Source organism: Gordionus sp. m RMFG-2023, chromosome 3 (assembly GCF_954871325.1).
Source record: "Gordionus sp. m RMFG-2023 chromosome 3, tfGorSpeb1-WG-v2, whole genome shotgun sequence".
Taxonomy (NCBI): Eukaryota; Metazoa; Nematomorpha; class Gordioida; order Chordodea; family Parachordodidae; genus Gordionus; species Gordionus sp. m RMFG-2023.
In genome coordinates, this window is record NC_088777.1 from 2,024,722 (window position 1) to 2,046,008 (window position 21,287).

Sequence of the window (21,287 nt, forward strand, 5' to 3'; positions counted from 1 at the left end):
TATTTTGATCAAAAATCTATCTAGATACAGATACCACATGTATCTAGATCGTATCTAGATCCTTTAACAACTCTGGTAATTACACTAAGTCGATTTTTTTAAAAAACGGCTAACTCAATATTTTAGCCCCGAAAAAATATTGTTCTAAGGCCTCGAAATTTCGTTAATAGATATTCAAAAACCTTCGTGCCTACCTATGAGCATAATCATTCGAAGGCTTGTACAATATTTTTTCCTAATAAAATATTGAGTTAAGCCGTACAACAACACTACGCGTAAAGGAAAATCTTTCCTCGACAAATTTGCGCTTTAAATTATATTCTAATCCAATATAAATACCCCACTTTCTCCTTTTCCTTCCGTTCCTTTCTTCCTCGAAATAAAATGTTGTCATCTCATATAGCAATAGCAATAAATAATAAATTATTTTTTTAAATAACCGAATAATAATTTATAATTTAAGAGAAGAAAAGAAGAAAAGAAATTGTTAAACCCAAAAACTATATCTTAAAAAGAATCAAAACCCCCGCCAAACAGATGGCGAAAAAATGGCGGTCCTATAGGCCCTACGATAAAATTTATGAACGAATCACCCTAAAGGTTTTAACCCCTTACCCCCCCCCCTTGGTAAAATCCTGGCCAAAGGTTTATGGCGAGGTGTTAACACGATTATTAATAAAATCCAACTCTAAAAGAAAAAATTTTTTTTAAATTAAATTAAAAATAGATTTGTAAAATTTTCGAATTTTTATCATTTACGTACGCAACAAAACCCACAATTATTAATTTTCCATTAAAAAAATTAAGGATATCAGGTTAAAAAAAAATTTCAGTGAATGGTTTTAATCAAAACTTATACTTTTTAATATCCTTGAAATCATAAAAAAAAAAATTTTTTTTAGATATTAAAATTAATTTTTATATACGCAATTTATATTAGTAATAATAAATTTACCTAGATATACCATTTATTTACTATTTTACATATCAATACAAATTTTTTTTTGTGTAAACGCGTCGTAATTAATTAAATTATTAATGTAATAAAAAATTGTAAACCGCAAAAATCTATCGCGAAGCAATTGTTTGTTTTTTTTTGAAATATAAAATCAATAAATCATGAAGAAATATATTTAGCGGAAGAGAAATTAATATAATAAAATATAATAAAAATATATAAAAGAGATAAAAGAGCTAAAAGTACATGGAAATAAAATTGTGTGAATGCAATATAAATTAATTAACCCAAAAAAATAAGGAAAAATTATTATATTATATATATTTTTATATTAATATTATATAATATTAATAATATTAAAGAGGATTTAATGAACTCACTTTGTTTTCGGCAAAGAAATAACGAACAAATAATAAATTGGTTTAATTCCATTTTTTAATATAAAATAAGGGAAGAAAAGGGTGGAAAAATAAATAGTTTTGATATATAATATTGTATTAAATAATTTAAAGATTTTTTTTCATTTTTCTGAAACTCGATATTTATTAAGTACAATAAAATTTTAAAAATTTTTTATATTATAACCTCTACTATAATAAATCAAAAAAAAATACGAACTGAAGAAAAAAAATATTTTTTATTTTCCCTATAAAAATAGTGTATTATTTTAGGAAAAAATAAAAAAATTATCATTATTTTGAGATGATTAAATATATATTTTTTTTAAATTTAATTTTTTAAAATAAATCCATTATAAATCTTGGGGTTAGAATTGGAATGTTCCACTCGACATTTTAAAAAAAAATTTGAGTTATAGAAGTGGATTTCCCAATATATAATAAATATTAATTTTTGCCAAAGTTATTAGCCTTTTTTTAACGAGTCATTTAAACAACTATATTTATCAACTTGATTAAAAAAAAATAAATTTAATATAAAATTATTATTATTTCTGAAGTAAAAAAAAATTAATAAAATATACTTATATATATATATATATTTAATTAAAATTTTGTCAATATTTAAAATTAAATAAAATGTTATTTTTATGGTTTTTTAAAATTATTTCAAACATATAAAGATAAAATATTAATTTTCCTATTTAATTTTTTGTGGCTAAAAACCGAAAAAAAAGAAGACATTTAATTAATTCATCTCGTAACATTATAAAAAAAAATGATAAACAAACCTATAAATTATGAAATTGTCATAAAAATATATATATCTACATATGAATAATATAATTTTCAGAGATTATGCAGCTATGACAAGGAATATAATATATAAGGAAATACGGATCTATTTTTATATTATACTGTATTAAATATCTGTCAAACTTTAAAAAAATGCTAATGGTGTTGTTGTTTTCCTTTTCAGTATTAATGTAATTTTCATATGTAAATCATTACTTTTTTTATCGCTCTATATTTCATTTTTTTTTTCATTACCAACTCAAAGAATGCTAAGGTGGGTTTGACCATCAAATCGCTTTCTTGTTTCCGCAACGCCTCTGACAACCATATGGACAGGACAACTTTTTGTTTTAAAATTTTTGCTAAACAAATAATTTCATAGGTCCATTTTGTTAATACCTACCCCCCCCCCCTTTGACTAAGCTAAGCCCATATCTGTGTGGCGGGATAAAGAAAATTACGGTTATCAATCACGACGGGTTATCAATCACGACGGGTTATCAATCACGTCATGTCATTTTTTCTATAAATTTTGACGAGAAGCCCTACTCCCGTAGTTTCAAAACCGTTAATTATCAACTCATAAATCCCCCTTGCCATAATTACTCTTGCCAACGATTGTATAAAGATTTAGAGATGTGGACTTACTACTTGGGAAGAATAATGAACCATTGCAGCCCGGTCCAGGTTAGGCCATAAAAGTTAAAACCCAATACGTAAAATTATCAAAAAAGTTGAAATTCGACCAATTTTGGCCATTTTGGAAGATAATTATTTTTAAACATATCCCATCCCAGGTCTATTAAATAGTGCCTATTCCCCCCCCCCTCCCCAATTTCTAAGAAATTTAGTCTAGAAAATTTTTTTTTTCTTCTTTATTCCTATTTTCATTTTCCGATAAAATTTTTTCCTTGGAATTTTGACCAGGTGATTATGTGTCCGGGATCTCTATTAGAGCATTTATTAATTTTTGTGAAATGTAAAATACATTTGCAAGCTTAAATTTTTCAAAAATGATTACTTTTTTTTTTAAAACAAAAAAAAAATGTAAAAATTAATATGTTATAATTAGTAGGGGAGACCGGGGTTAGTGTTATCCCGGGGCAGGTTAATTCTTTTTTTCTAAAATTATTTTTAAAAAAAAACTGATAAATATTTGCTTTCGAAATTTAAACCATAAAACGCATTTTAATCAGATGCCTTTCAATTGTTCTAAAAATATCGCGCAGTGATATACGCTCGTGATAAGTTTTAAACGCGATTTAAATTTTAACGCGTTTAAAGATAACTTTTCATCCATTAAAAAAAAATTTTCTTATAGTTATTCGGATTAAATATCAATTCTTAAATGAGAGTGATTTCAATTTTTATCATTGTATTAAAAATATTGTGCGTATTAACCTTTTTTTTAAAAGGCAGGGATTTATATTTAACTAATAAACAAAAGAAAAATCCATACTAATATTTATAAGAACACTAGAAACCACCAGGTTTTGTTCAGGGTAACGCTAACGAGCGATTATATGACAGTTTTAAGTGAGAACGAGTTCTTTCGCGTGATATATATCCGGTTAGCGTTTGTGTTGTTAAACCGTTCGATTTGAGCCGGTTTTAAAAAACGGTTAACTCGGTTGTATTATTCGGGGACAATACTATGCAATCCTAAAGATTTTTTGAACATCTAGCAACAAAATATCGAGGCTTGTACAATATTTTTCTGGCTAAAGTACTGAGTTAGCCGCCTAGCAATACCAGTTTATTCGGTCAATAAGTTATTTTTATTCAACTTTAAAATTCATTTTTGGAGCGGATTTTTTTTTTAAAAATACCCGATTTTACCGGACATGTATTCTATCACATTTGGAATTACCTCACCTTATATAATGTCAGACTTCTAACCTAATCAATGACATATAATAATACCTAGACTGACGTTTGTATTTCAAAAGTGTTACATCCAATGCAAATCAGCTGGAGGCGCCATCTTGGTTATACTGATCATTATTAAAATTTTAAAACGTGAGCCTAATTTATTCCCTATATCTGACGCATACTTTATTAAAGAATTACCGGATCGTCGAGATAATTTAAGGAAGCAAGGTTATCGATTATAATAGTAGTACGTGTTACCAAAATGGCGGATCCAGCTGATTCGCTTTTTACCTACGCTTAAAAAATGCATTTTAATGAATGAATGAATCGTCAGTCTAGGTATTATTATATGTCATTGAACCTAATATAATTTATATTTCTTCGTCCATATATTTATTTTTCATATAAATTATGAATGACTCTCAAAGGTTAACGGGAAAATTATCTACAATTCATTAGATAGGTATTCTAAACGAGCTGGAATCCATTTCCGGAAAAATCCGATTCTCATTCAAAAAATGATTTAAAAAGTAAAATAACACATTGTCGGAAAAAAAACAGGTTTGACGCTAAACATATATTATATGGATAAACCTGGTACAACATTTTTCTAGAAAAAAAAAAAAATTGTTGCGGAAGGCTAAAAGGTACCCCGGGGTATTTATTCATTTTTCGAAAAAAATAAAAAAATAATTTTTTTTTTTAATCTTCTTAATTTCTTAAATATTAATTCCTTATAGAGATTATACGCAAAGAAAAAAAAATTTATATATATATATATATATAAAGCTAAGTTTAAATATTTTGGGAAAAAATTTGCTTCGAGCTTCAATATTTTTTTTTAATGGACAATTTAACGCCTAGTGTTGTTAAATTACCTACCTTTAGTCAACTATAAAACAGTGTAGCTAATGTATTTATCCAATAATATTAGAATCAATCTTCGAGTTGAGACTCAATTTAGAGGCTTAATTCATATTTTAGGCGAAAAGCTTGACTAGATGGTCAAAATTAGGCAATTTAACAACACTAAAACGCCAGTCCTCCTCCCTAACAATATTTTTCAGAGATCTGCAGGTCTAGCCCGAGCACCTGTTCCAGCCCGCAAATCCAACCCTGCCCCGGAAATAGTATAAATCGAAAGAGGAGTAAAATATGTAATAATGTGTTTTTTTTTAGTTTAACTTTTAAAGAGAGGAGAAGAGGGGAGGGGGGGGGGGTGTGTGGAAGGGATTTGTTTTGTATTATTTATATATATAATATATATTGTTTATAAGATTTTTCCCCCAAAAAAAAATAAAATTTATCTTAAAAAAATTTTTTTAACACCCAGAGCCCAGGGTTTTTTTTCTTTCTTTCTTTCTTTCTTTTCATTTATTAATGCATTTGAAAGCGTCGCTGAATGCACATCAGCTGGACCCGCCATCTTGGTAACCCGCATAGTAATTATTTTTAAAAAAACTATTAAATTGATAACTTGCTAAGACGATTCTTTAATAAAGTTCGCATCAGAGCATAGGAATAAATTTGTCGTTTTAAAAAGTTTGATAACGATACGGGGGTATAAAAATGGCGTCCCCAGCTGTTTTCGATGGTGTAACACCGTTAATGAATGTATAGTCAACCTATCTAGGTATTATTATAATGTCGTTGTTCATTATCCCAGTTTATCGATCATAGACGGTTGACTTATTACAAATGTATTTTTTCTTTTATATACCTCGTTAAATTTAAATTTTCTATTTTTAAACCATTTACCAAAAAAATATATAATTAAATAATGTTATTAAAAGTAAAAAAAAAAAATTTGATTTTATTTTTTATGAATAGTTGTTAGTTTTATATATATATATATATATAAAAGGCCTAATGTATATAATTACAATTTCGAAGATTATTATGAAAAATTTTAAATTATAAAAAAAAAATTATATAACCATTAATAAATATATATCGGAGAACCTGCAGAGGTAACCATTTTGTACGGCCCGGCCCGGATATTTTTTTTAAAAAAAATTTACAGGCCCGGCCCTGTTAAATTTAGAAAAACCGGGGGCCGGACCGGGTTTAGGAGGGGGAAGATTTAAAATTTAACCAAATCTTATTCTTATCTTATTCATTCCATAATCATTCGTAATATTGTAACATATCATGGAATACCCGCTTTTCATCGGGAAGGCTAATCTCCTTAATTATATTTGGCCCAAATTTAGCGTTTCAAACTCGGCGTTTTTCGAAACGCAAATAATACATTTTTTTTAAATGCATTCGTTTTAAATTTAGAAGGTTTCATATTAAAAATAGCCTCGTTTGCGTTATTTTTTTTTTATATTGTGCGCACTTTATCATACCGAAATTTCTATAAATAATTGCCACAAAAATTATTCGCCACTCACCCCCAAAAATCTTTTTCCCGGAAGTAAGCCGAAGATGAATGTATGTTATAAAAATTTAGCTCTGAGACCCCGTCCGTCATTTTTTATTTTCTAAATTCTGAATTCCAATTCCGGAAAAGACGTCAGGACAACCTTTCAATCTTCTTATCTTTTTTGAGAGATCTTATAAAACCCTATTTCATAAATCTTAAAAAAAACTCTAAACCGAGAAGCTATTTAAAATTTTAATAATAATTTTAAAAAAGTCGAGTTCGGGCCGGTTTTTAAAAATCGACCCGATTCGAGCGTTTAAACGGTATCCTCATCTATTTTTTTTTAATTTTTTTAAGGTTATGGGCAAAATTTATAAATTATATATTCGATATATATCTTTTTGATTTTAGGGTTGGTCAGAGTTTATTTGTGGTGGAGGAATAAAGAATCTAACTGGGGAATGTGCTTGGAAAATTATCTCCTAAGTTCTATGTGGAATGGTTGCTAATTTGATTCAGTTCTTCGTAGGATTTCAACTATTCTTAATATCATTTTATTCATTTTTTTAAAATCAATATCGTTTTTTATTTATTTAGGATTAAGGGGAGGGGGGGGGGTTAACGGTAAGGATGAATTTACTAATGTCGGGTATAATATAGTATATAAACTGTTTTAATAATGCCATTTCATTCTATCAAAATGCGTGACAATAATTATGTCATATTGCTTATTAACGTTGACAGGTCATAACCATGTCTAACCTGTCAACCTACTTGCCAATCCAAGCCTTTTTATACAATTTAATAATTTTATAACGAATTCGAATAATGTAATTTTTTTTATATTGATTTTGAATAAATTGATCTATGCCTAATGTACCAAGTAGAGAAACGCCAGATTTCAGACATTTTGAACCGGGCCGGGTCGAATATTTTAGAAAAACCGGTCCGGGAAGAATTTTAAAATCTTATGAATTGCTAAAACCCGGTACAAGCAATAGATAATAACTAGAAATATATTTACCAAATTCATCTATCTATTAACTTTGTGTGTGTGTGTCTGTTTTTATTAAATATTTTTTTTTGGTAAATAAATAGATTTCCCCCTATAAAATTGATAGACACGAAAATTAAGGATCCTATGATAATCAGACTATGCGGGTTATTACAATTTTACGAAAAGCTTTTCCCAATAACAGTTGTCCGACGACTTATTTTTAAACAAAAATTTATAAATTACCATATATTTTTGCGCAAAATAAAATAATATAATATATATGGCTATGGCTATTCTTTTTAGATAATTTTGTTTTAAAATTTTGACAAAGTCTCCCTTAGCCACTCTTTTGTGTCATTTTATTTTTTTTTTACAATTAATTTTGCTATTTTTACTTTATTCCTCAAATTTTAATACTCACTTCAAGGAGTATATTTAATTTTTTAGTTTTTCTTATGGATAAATTAAATAAAATTTTAATATTCATATAACACTTTCTAGTATGTTTTTTTTTTGTTTTTTTTTGTTTGAAATGTAAAATATTTATTTCTTTTAATATTTTATTAACTATAATTTCTAAGAAATATATATGTTCTTTTCATATTTTTTTAAAAAATTTTTTTTATAAAGAGATTCATATATTATATAATTATTATACAATTTATAATTTTTATTTTTTAAAAATAAATTATATAATATATTTCTTAGAAAATTTATTAAAATTATATTATATTTTTATACTTTATATAACTCAACGTTTATGAAGAGTTAATTTAAAGCGTATACACAGCAAAACTAGAGGCCAATAATCTGTTCTTCATCAAACTAGAGTTTCTAAACTTTCGCCTATTTCCGGTGTGCCTGATTTAGGGAATCGCTATTTCAAACATGAAAATCTTCTTTATAAAAGAATGACAAATTCGACAAATAATTTTATATGCTATATTTTTTCATTCAGATTTTGAAAATTAAAATTAATAAAAAAATATTTATTATATTTTTAATATTATTTTTTTTTTAAATTGTATTTTTTATTTTTTTTTCAAGTTTATACTTACTACTTTTCTTTATCTTTTATCATTATAAAAAATATTTATTTTTGGTTATTTTTATAATTTTTATTTTTTTTAATTGTCATTTGATATGCTAATATTTTTTTTTAAAAAAAAATCTGGAAATTTTAAAGTTTTTTTTTAAAAATATTTTTTATTTGAAATCGAAATTTTTTTATAATTTTATTTAAGAATATATATTTATTATTATTTCTTCATTTTTTTTTCTTCAAATTTTATCGATTTGCAAAAAAAAATAAAAATAACGTTTTTTTAATTAAATAAATATTTTATATTAAAATTTATTATTTTCAACTCCCTTTTTATATCGACTAAAATTTAATTAATGTTAACCTCCCCCCCCCCTACCCAAAAAAACAAAATTTGTTTTTTTAAAAAATTAACACTTATAAAACCCTTAAAATTAATAAAAGTTTAAAATAATTTCAGAAATTATTCAATCATCCTTAAATTATGTGGTAACGTTATATTTATAATATGAATAAAATGAACGAGCCTGCTTCTAATAATTTCCACGCTATTAATTCCAGAGATCTTCTTTACGGGAATAACGGAACTCACGTAACCGGCAATAGTTATTCTTTCGCTCCCTCTAACACCTTGACTACGTTGATAGTTCCCAGTTCCCTCGGCATTCAGCAGTCTCGTTCTTTCGATAATTCCAAGGGATTTTCTTCCGTTTCATCCGTTTCCTCGATATCTTCCCTAAATTCCAGGTTCAGCCCGAGCTCCCCGTATTCTTCTAATGCCAACATCTCCTGTCAACTCGAAAATGGGGGAGATAATCTTAACACGCGTTATCTTCATACGAGACCCCCGTCTAGACCCTTATCAGCCAACGAATACTATTATCGCGGCATCGGAGGCGATAGCAACGGGATAAATGGAGGGGGTCTTAGAAATTCTAACTCCAATCCTATCCACGAGGCAAATGTAAGCGATTTAGATAACTTCCATATTTCGGGAAATGAAGATCGTCATAAAGGGCGTTTTAGGTCCTGTTCACTACAGCCCGATACGCTGTCGCATATCGGAGTTACAAACTTTCGAAATTTAGACATACTGGGACACTCTCACTATATAGATCAAAGTACTGGGAACGAGAGTTTAACTATGCACCTAAGCAACGAAAACGACAAGAAAAGTAACTCTACGGGTGTTAATAAATCCAGGAGTTTTTCTCATCTATCCGAAATGCCGTCCCTGAAATTATTTCGTAGCTTGATGGGAATCAAACCGGAAAACCGTTACGAAGGTGATACACGTTTAGAAGATGGTGTGCATAACCTTCCCGGAGTCACCTCTGGGTTCGATTACAGCTCACCATCCCAGATTCCTCTCGAGAAATATTTGGAGATGGACTCGATGCACTTAGATCGTAAAAAGAAAGGCACCGGAATATTCCGTTCGTTCGCGAACATTTTTTGCGCGACATCAGCGGGTAACGAAACCGCTACGACAAAATGCGTTTCCAACGATACGGTTAGTAGGGCTCCATTTGCTCAAGCTAGCCCTGCCGGTGTTTCGTCGTATTCGCCAACCGAATTCACCCGGTTTTTATACCCGGAACATCCTAGTAATCTGTATAGATACGATCCCGTTCACGGGAAAAATAACAAAAGAGCCCGTTCGTTCGACAATTCGGCCGTCTCTTCTTACGGCGACAAACCGAATATTCCTAGCATATCGATCACAACCAATCAAGCTGGTCAAGAGTTCGCACCCGAGAATTATCTCAATTACGGGGAAGTGAAGGATATTACCGGGTCAGTTAAAATAAACCCCCCCAAATCTAAGTACAAAATGGGGCATATTCTCAAAATCAAAAAGTTCAAGGAGAAGGAAAAAGAAAAGAAAGACGCGTTGAGAGTTGTCGATTACGCGGACGTCAGCAAATCTTACAACGACATATACCGTTACGTGGAAGAGAGTTCCCATAAGCCTGTCTGCGGCAACGCCTATATCAATCAAAACAGGTCCGATAACGCTCTGCACAAAAAAAATCATGGCGGATCCTTGGAAAGTCTCGATGAGAAAAGAGTGGCCATATTCCAGGACCTGCAACTGGAAAAGGCTGTCAACACGGATACCGTATTTACTAGCAAACAACTTATTCAACCTTCAAGGGTGAATAACACGAACCCGGACTTTAGCAACGCTAGAACCATCAACAAAAAGAGGAATAGGGTGGAAGATTCCCTCTATATCAGTCACGGGGTATGTCTCCATTGTTTGTATCATGACAGGGAACGTTATTTAAGTTCCATGAAAATTGTTTCCCATATCTTAGGCCAAAATAAAAATTGTGATGAGATGGTTTCTCCTGGTGGAGTTAAAAACGTCAATGTCTCTCCTCAAGATAAAATAAGGCATTCTCCTTCGAATTTAATTGATATACCGAACCCAACAAAGTATACTCTTTGTCACGATTTAAAAGATATGAATTCCAACCACCGTTCATCAACCTATCTCGAGACCCGTCAATCTAAGGATTTAAATCCCGAAAAAGGCGCAGAAGAATACTGCGCAGAATTTTCTCAGCGGAATGCATCTTCAACCATTAATAATTCTTTCAATGCCAGCAATACCAGCGTGTCGTACACATCGGCATCTGAACACGATAAAGTGCATCAAGGGCGCATTACCCGCGAAACAAGTTCGTATTTCGACAATGTTCCAGCAAAAGATGACGTATCTTTACCTGTATCTCACACTGGGGCTTCCTTAACATTTACAAGCCAAGCACCATCCCCAATGCAACTTCGTGGAACGTGCTCAACCCAAAACGGCGTCTCTTCGGATTCCGAAAATAAGAACCGGCTTCCCGGCGAAAACCGCATTGTCCCCCCAATAATTCACCCTACGATTTCCATTATTTCGAATACCGAATCGAGTCCGCCACGCTCGGGAGAATCGCGCGGCACAATTTCCCCGTCGTATTTAGGGATTCCGGCTCAATCTTTCATACCCGAAAAACTTTCCAAAAACTTGTCGACAAAAAATGAAACTACGACGCGGTCTAATAATAATAAGCAAGTACGCAGGTCCCTCCCGATCTACCCCTACGCCTCCATTTTGGCCTTGGGTGCTTTAGAACTTTCGCTGTTCGACAAAAAGGAAATTCGTTCCAAATCTTTAGATTATTCTCCCTGCAACTCCCTTAAAGATCAGCTTAAATTTCTATACAAGAACAGGTATGATGAATATATATATATGTATGTACCTTTCGATGTAGACTTTATTTTAAACTTACCCTGCACATTCACAGCTAGCGCCAATTTTTGCTAAAAAAAAATATGTTTTGGTTCAATTCACAATTTTAATTTTTTTTTAAACTTATAAATGTTGAATTTTAACATATATACACATTTTTTGAACGACTTATCCTCATCTAGATACTTTTATAGGTCATTTTATATCGATACATTTTAAAAGTATCTTTTAACCGCTCTGCCATGTAACCCTTATTTCCATTCATCATTTGTTTAATTGTTTTGATAATATTATTATTTATTTATTTTTTTTACATAACATTTTAATTTTAACGTTTATTTTATTTTTTGTTACCGCCTGATTAAACCAATATTAATTATTTTTTTTTAAAAAAATATTATTTATAAATATTATAATTATCTTGTAATTTATAATAACATCGGTAAAAGAGATTTTTTTGTAAGAGATAAATTTTGATTAAGAAAAAAAATACAAATAAAAAATTCGCTAATGAACGGACACAAAGGCAAATTTTAAATTATTTTGGTATAATAATTTATTCAAATTATAGCGTTGAATATGTATCTTTTATATATATAATATATTTATATATGTATTTATTTAAAAAATTAAATCAATAGCATATATCGTGGAATAATATAACTTATTCTATATATTTGCTTGCCCCCCTATCAGAGCTGGGTGAAATTTGTCCGAACGATTGGAAGTGACATACGATGAATCGTATGTCACTTTTTAGTGCTTCCGTTTAGTGACTGTTTAAGTTGCTTTAATTAGTATAAGTAAGCCGAATTTAAGGGGAAAAAAAGATATAAGCAAAAAATAAAAACTTGTGATAACTTCACTCATAATCCGCAAAAGTAGACCCGGCCCGTATCCGGCCGGGCCGGGTCGGGCTTAATTTTTTTAAAAAATCGGGCCGAGTTGGGTTGGGCTTTGGAATTTTTTTTAAAATATGTTTAGATTCATCGATTTTATATTGAATTTTTTTATGTAAAATAAAACTATTTTGATTTTATTTTATAGAAACTAGACGCGCCATATTAACATATCTCTTTTTATTTTGAATATTTTAAAAATTAATTTCTATGGGCCGGGTCGGTGAATTTTTGTTAGGCCCGATGCAGATCACTACTAAAGAGTGACATATGATTCATCATCATTAGTGCTTCTAATTCGGCCAACTTCACGGAACTCCCTATCTGTTTTTTATTTTAACTTATTTTTTTTCGTATTATCATCTAGATTTCGTCGGCTTAAGTATCATAAGTATTCTATACCCAATTTTAAAAACATTTTTTTTTTCAGGAGAAAGAATTTTTTTTTATAAAATTAATTCAAAATATAGGAACATTCTAAATTATTATCTTTATTGTTGATATCAGAGTTGTTAAAAGATACTTTTTAAATGGATCTAGATAAAGATACATCGCCTAAAATGATATCTAGATACCGATATTTTAATCAAAAATCTTTCTAGATACAGATACAAATACCACATTTTTATATCTAGATACAGGATGTATCTAGATCCTTTAACAACTCTGGTTGATATGGAAGAATATACCAATATATATATATAGTAGTGAAGAGATTTTGCTCATATTAAACACTTATATTACGGCTGATGATATCGGCAATTTATTGAAATATAAGTGGCTAACGCTTTCATTTGTTACTTAGGAATTTTTTATCACCTCTTGAAGCGTTCTAGCTTGGCTTATACAAATTTTTTTTTAGGAAATTCGAGGGATGACTTTTGTGAATCGTTTATTTTCAAGGTATTTTCATTGGATTATTTTTTTTAGGTTCGTTCCTTAAAGATCTTTGGCTGAGATTGGGAATTGTGTATTTTCAAGGTATTTTTCATTGGATTATTTTTTTTAGGTTCGTTCCTTAAAGATCTTTGGCTGAGATTGGGAATTGTGTATTTTCAAGGTATTTTTCATTGGATTATTTTTTTTAGGTTCGTTCCTTAAAGATCTTTGGCTGAGATTGGGAATTGTGTATTTTCAAGGTATTTTTCATTGGATTATTTTTTTTAGGTTCGTTCCTTAAAGATCTTTGGCTGAGATTGGGAATTGTGTATTTTCAAGGTATTTTTCATTGGATTATTTTTTTTAGGTTCGTTCCTTAAAGAACTTTGGCTGAGATTACATTTTAAAAAGAATAACCATTTTCTTCTCAAAAATTTCTATTAAATTTATAATGATAATATTTATTTTTTTTGGGGGGGGGGGGGGAGTGAATGGTTTTGCTTAAGGGAAAATTTTAGTTTTAAGCTTTAAAAAAAAAATTATACGAACAAATTTGCCAAATGGGGTGGTAGGGTGGGGTTTGGGAAGGGGGGAGGAGGATTTCGCGCCTTTTTTCCACCATATATGTGAAAGTTGACACTCGCGCCAAAAAAAAATAAACTAAGATATAAGGTTATCGATGGATGAGATTAGAAAAATATCGGTGCATAATTTCGAATCCGTTAGAATCAATATCAGGAAAGAATCCAATTTATGTTTTTTTTTAAAAAAAAAACTAAATAGATTTCAGCCAAAAAAAAAAAAATTAACTTAAGCCTCCAGATTTGATTAAATGAGGGTCAGACCTTTCTGCTATCCGGAAGGAAGGAAGGAAGGATGAGTCTTTCTTTCTTTTTCGGCTAAAACTAGCAGTGTTGCCAACTCGATATTTTATCCAGAAAAAATTATTACATAAGAAATGAAGATTCTGCTCATAGAAGGAACGAAGGTTTTAGCTAGACATATATTATCGAGATCTCGAGGAGGCCTTGGGCGATATTTTTATCTGGCTCGAGAAATCCTCTTGTAAAACGAGCCGTTTAACAACGCTAAAATAAACTGGTTATGTTAAATCACCTAACTTTGACCAACTCCAATATGGCGTGTGGTCAAGATAATCCCCTAAAAAGGATTGTCTTAAACATTCTAAGTTTAGCCTAAACTTAATTATGGGAGATAGAAAATGAAAACTGGCCAAGCCGTTTTTAGAGCTGGCCAAAGTCAGATGATCGATTTAACAACACTGGCTAAAACATTAAATTTAGCCGCTTGAGTAATATTTTTTCTGGATGAAGCTTTGGTTTGAGTCGTTTTTAAAAATCGCCTCATCGAGCCGTTTAACAACACTACTATTCCCCTTCCACTCTTTCGATTGGATTTCCTTGTTTTTCGTTAGCCAATAGGATATCCTTGTTTTTTCGTTAACCAATACGCACAATTCAGAATTTTATATTTTAAACGTTTATATAAACAATTTTTATTTCAAAAAAATATTGGAAAAGTAAGGTAATAACCTAACTTTTATAAAGTTACACAAACCATGTTATTCCAGCAGAAATTATAAACGAATATAATTAACTATACATTGCGTCTCGTTTTTGAGGCGATTTATAAAAACGGTCGACTCAATATTTTGGCCAGAAAAATATTGGCTAAGCCTCCTTAGATTTCCATGATATATGTAATACACCTTTATTCTATGAGCAAAATCTTCTGGCTTGAGTATTATTTTTTCTTCGGCTCAAAACGAGTCGTTTAAACCGCATTAGATTATCTAAAGTTTCGTATTGCAAAATATTATCGCTTTATTTATCATCATTTTTATTTGCGTGATAAGAAACCGAAAATGGTATTATATATATTTTTTTTTGTGTAATATATCTCTACGATCAATCAGTTGACATCGTTATACGCAATATCCAAATATTTGAATCGATATATATTCGTTTCATATTTTCCTCCCGCCGCTCCCGTGACACTGCAGAAAGGGAGGCAAACGAGACAGCCCTAACCCCCCTCAGCCGCCTAGAAAATTTTTTTTAGGGAGCGCCAAATTTAGTAATTTTACTCAATTATTTTTTTTTAACCTCTCGAAAAGTAAGAATTTTTTTTTGTATATTACCAATACAAGTGGTGGCCGATTTAATCAGAAATCTATTCATTAATGAATGTTAAGGTTATAAAATATACCGGTCATTTTCCATGCTGATAAAGTTTTAATTTTTTTTTAGGTTGAAGAAGGTATAATGAGAATCTGCCCTATTTTTGTATAAAAATTTTTCCGAAAATAATTAGAGCTATTATTTAACGTTTTAAAATTTACACATATTCTCACTCAAAGGTTTAAGTACTGACGAGGTTTTCGCCTTAAACAGTTTATTAATAATTACGTACTGTGGCGCATTGATAGAATAGAAGGTTCTAGACTAAGGTCTTCACCGTAAAACCATCATCTGAGTGCTGTATCACGAGCCCACCACCCTGTATTACCTATTATTTAGAGCCATCTCAGCTGACTTTGGCTGGATAAATTATTTGGAAGAATAGGAGCATTCGTTAAATCAGCTGCTGCTTTGTGTAGTATATATTTTCAAACTAACTCTTTGCTACCAATCTCTTTTTTTTTCAATATTAAATTCCTAATGTTTCCTAGAACAGCATTAATAACTTTAAGGCATCGAAGTTCTTAAATAAACCTATTCACACTTGGATCTTGATTTATTAGTAAGTCTTAGCTTTCCTTTTTCCCATATTTGCTTCTTGAAAATAAACCTTCTCTAAGTGATCTCCCAGTAACTTATCATTTTTTTGGTATAATTTAGTCATAATTTATATTCTGAGACCCGCAAGAGAGGTACCATTTGCAAAAAAAAAATAGGTCCGACCCGGCCGAACTTTTTAAAAATATTTTAAAACCCGACGGCTCGGGTATTTTTTTAAAAAAATTAAAATCCGGCCCGGCTCATGTACCCCGGCCTGGCTTAGGACCGGGCCTGCAGGTTTCTTATTATCTCAAATATTTGCCTTTCTTATCACGTGGATATTATTGCGAAATTAATCCATTTCTTCTCCATTTATCGTATTTAAAGGTTAATTAAATTTTTAAATTATATGCCAATCAAAAATTGACTATCGATTAGGGGGGGGTCAAAAATTGACTATCGATTAGGGGGGGGGGGGTGTCTAACCGGCTCAATTATTTTTAAAAACGGCTGAGTATTTTAGCCAATGTCGAGATTTCGTTATAACAGATGTCCAAACCTTTATTCCATTCTTGATCAAAATCTCTCTCCAGGCATGCGTAACATTTTTTTTTTGGCTAAGATATTCGGTTATCCGGTTTTAAAAATAGAGCCGTTTAACAACGCTACTATCGATCAAACACAAACCCCGTTAAGATACCAAAAGATAATCCTCAAGAAAAGATCGATTTTTAAAAACCCGGGTCGGTTTAAATACCAGGGCCGGTTTAAATACCCGGTACGGTTTAAGTAACCGGCTCGGGCCTAAAAAAATGATAAGAAAAGCTTAACTAATTGCCCCAGATAATTGTTACGCGTCATTAAAGAACTACCGTAGTGTTCTTAAAACGGCTCCTGAAGATTTTGCTCAAAGATGGCCCCCAAAGGATTGGACATCTATCAGCAGAATCTCGAGGCTTTGGCCAATTATTTTTCTGGCTAAAATCTCTAGTTTTCCGTTTTTTAAAGATCGGGAACCATTTAACAATACTAGACTCAACTAACCATCTAAATTTCTCTTCTTTAAGCCCTTGTTATCGTCATTTCTCGTTTTTTTAGTCAGTTTTTGAGTTATTGGAAAGGGGGAAAATTTTAACTTCTCGTTACGATATAAAAAATTCCCTTATAACAATATTGAAATATGGGTTTTTTTATATATACCTTTACCCATATTATTAATAGCTTTCAAAAATATCGGATACGTACTCAATTTTCACTTTGGTAAGGCGAGGTTCGCTCACTTTCTTAATTTTACTGTCGGAAATTAAATTTTTTGATTTTTAATAATATAATCTATCTATATATAGTTATTAAATCTTAGGTATTAATTTTTTTTTTACAATTCCATTAATAATACCATTAGCATCGTCAGCAATTTTTTTTTAAAAAAATATAAAATTAAATTTTATTTCCGTTTATTCAATTTTTAATTATATTAAATTAATATTTATTTTTTTTATTGAAGGAGAGGAGGGGTGGGGGGGGTGTCATTTGATCCACGGTTATAACCCTGTCAATCAGGGTTATAACCCCCCACACTTCATTTTTTGCCTTTTTTTTTAAATTTTGACAACTTTTTATATTGATTTTACGATTACAAAAACTCCTTTTAATATATATTTTTATTTTATTTTTTTTGTTATTATAACTTGGTTGGTATAGGCTTTTTGACCTTGCCACTTTATTAAAGAACAGTTTATTAATTAGTAGTTTTTAAAATGGATATAAATATTATATATTTTTATTTAAATTATATTTAGTTTATTAAACTTTTTACTTCATTTCATTAAAAAAAATCATTTCTTTTAACTTTGAATTCTAATTTAAAATCAGTTACTTTTTAAAAAATTTTTTTCTAAATTGATTCTGCAAAAATCTAAGAAGCTTAAAACCGTGAAGCAGTTATAGAGGAGAATCTTTAAAAAATTATGCATATTATATAGTTATATCTGTTTATGCTCATAGGAACGTAGAAGAATTTTGTTTAAAACTTATAGGTGATTATGGATGAATACGCGATTAAACTTATAATGTATTATAAATAGAACTTATATATCTAACTATAAATATATAATTTAAATTATATTAAAAGTATTATTAGAAAAAAAAAACCAATTTTTTTTTAAATTTGAAACTATTATTATTCCTAAACATTTAATACAGTAAACAGTCACTGTTCTATATCAAAAAACAATAATAATTTTCAAGGATAATGCAATGTGGGAAATATTTTATAAATATTTTCAAAGCAACATTATTGGATCCATATTAAACGAATTATAATATAAAATACAATCATATTATTTTTTAGCTAATTAGCGGCAGAAAGAAGTTTTTTTTTTCAATGGTTATTGAACTTCCACTATTCAAAGAGTAGTGGTTAAATTAAAAAATATTTTATCCGATAAATATTTTATACCTAATTTTCCAAATTTCACGTATAGTTTGACAATGGCGGAGAAGGTTTTAGCCCCCTGGTGACCAAATCTAGAGGAACTAGGTGTAATATATTTAGTGTCGTTAAATTACCTAACCATGACCATCTCTTATCGTGTCTTTAGTCAAGCCTTTTTAGACTAAAAAATTGTATTAAGCTTCTGAGCCGAGCCTCAGCTTGGAGATCGATTAGAATATCAACTTGAAGATCGATTAGAATATTCCTGGATAAAAATATGGCTGCGCTGTTTTTATAGTAAGACTAAAGATTAGATAGTTTAAAGACACTAAATATATTTTTTCAAAATCTTAATTTAGTTAACATTTTTTTTTTAAATCAGCTTAAATGTTTTTCTTCATTATTTATCTTGAAATTTTTTTTTTTTTAAAAAAAAAGGACATTGGTATATAGATAGAACATTACAATCTTCGCCACTAATCGACTATAATATAAAATAATATTTTATATGTTGGTTTTAAATTTTCTCACTTTTTTTTTCTTTTTTTTTTATATCTTCAAAGGATAAACTTGTTCAAAATATCCCAAAGAAATATATATAATCTTTAACAAGATTCATAACTTAATCCCACAAGGTTTTTCTAATTTTAAATATTAGTTTAATATATTGAAAGTTAATGTTGATAAACCATCTTAACTTTGGCCAGCTACAAAAAGGCTTAGAGTCACATTTTTAGTCTAAAATCATTGAGTTGAGGCTAAACTTAGACTTTCGAGTCAATTATTTAGGGGGATAATCTTGACGACCACGCCATATTGGAGTTGGTCAAGGTTAGGTGATTTAACATCACTTGAAATATTAATTTAGTGTCATTATCAATTTTAAACATTATTTTTTTAAAAAAAAGGCATATATATATATATTAGTGAAACTGCATCGGGCCTGATTTTTCAAGCCCGGTCCGGTCCGGCCCGAACCCGAACCCGAAATTCTTTTAAAAAAATTTTGCCGGCTCGGCCCGAATTTATTTAAATTTTAGAAATTAATTTTTATAATTGCTCAAAATAAACGATATATGTTTATATGGCGTCTACTTTTGCGGATCTCTAATATATCATATATATATATTACCAGAGTTGTTAAAGGATCTAGATTCGAGTATCTAGATCCTGTATCTAGATATAGAAATGTGGGATCTGTATCTGTATCTCAGATAGATTTTTTGATTAAAATAATCTGTATCTATATATTATTTTCGACGATGTATCTGTATCTTGATCCATTTAAAAAGTATCTTTTAACAACTCTGTATATTACTGATTATTAATTTTATGTATATATTACGATGTCTAATTATTTCCCCGAATTTTTTTTAAAGTTTTACCCGACCCGGCCCGAACCCGAAATTGGCCCCGAATTTTTTTTAAAGTTTTACCCGACCCGGCCCGAACCCGAAATTGGCCCCGAATTTTTTTTAAAGTTTTACCCGATCCGGCCCGAACCCGTTTATTTAAATATAGAAATTCATTGTTATAATTATTAAAAAAAATAAACGAGACATGCTATATGGCGTCTACTTTTGCAGATACTGATTATTAATTTTTATGTATTATTTACGATGTCTACTTGGTTCTTACATTGATCCTGAAATTATAATTCCATTCTTAAGAAAACTTTCGATAAGTTCGGATATATTTAAAAAAAATTCTAAGACCCGACTCGAACCGGCCCGAATTTTCCTACCGAGCCGTGTCTACTTTTGCAGATCTCTAATATATATACTGATTATTAATTTTATGCATATTGTTACGATGTCTAGTTAGTTCTTATCCCGAAATTATAATTCCATTCTTAAAAAAACTTTTGCTATTTTCAGGAAATAATCTCTTTTTTTTTGCTTAACATTTTTTCTTCTTATTATTTTTATTTTTAGATATTTGACTTAAGATTCCATTAATTGATTTCTGTTATTTTTTTGTTTTGTATTATTTTTGGCAAAGTTCTTAAATATATAGTAATTATTTATATTAAAAAAAAAAAAAATTATTTCCCTTCAAAAAATATTTAATAATTTTTTTTTTTTAAACCAAAATATTATAATTTATATAGAAATAGATAACAAATTAATATATTTTTTTAATAACATCAACTAAACGTTTAATCTCATTAAATATCTTTTAATGTGATTAATAAATAATAAATTTTTATTATCTTCCTGTAGTATTAATGACCAAGAAGTCGATCATCCTAAGACACTGAACGACAAAGTCGCCAAGAAAAATCAAATTCTTTTCAATTTTCTTTCCCCGACTTCCAGAGTGAAATCCGGCGATTCCGACACCTACGAATTCGGTTTGACAGATGATAAAAACAGCTGTGCGGTCAGCCCGATCAAGAAAAACAGTAGCCAACAATCCAACAAATCAACCAAAAAAATGGTGAAAAATTCGCTCTCCTCCAAAAAAGGGTGCAATGCTGACGGCCCCAAGTTTAAATCTCACGTGGATTGGACGGTAAATTTATATATAGATATATGTTATATAAATCATTACTGAATTTAAATGCTTCGAATTTATTTATTTCTTTCTTTCTTTCTTTCTTTCTTTCTTTCTTATTATATTCATATACTCTAAATTCTTAAATTTTGTTATAATTTCAT

General features: G+C 29.7%; 1 protein-coding gene across 1 annotated transcript in view; it reads left to right on the plus strand.

The window, feature by feature from the left end:
• LOC135926063 (uncharacterized) overlaps nucleotides 1-21,287 on the plus strand; it is a 96,458-nt gene that overhangs the window by 40,551 nt on the left and 34,620 nt on the right. The window contains exons 2-3 of the mRNA XM_065461729.1: nucleotides 8,992-11,655; nucleotides 20,850-21,141. Coding sequence (XP_065317801.1) covers nucleotides 8,992-11,655; nucleotides 20,850-21,141 — 2,956 coding nt within the window. The remainder of the gene's footprint in view (nucleotides 1-8,991; nucleotides 11,656-20,849; nucleotides 21,142-21,287) is intronic.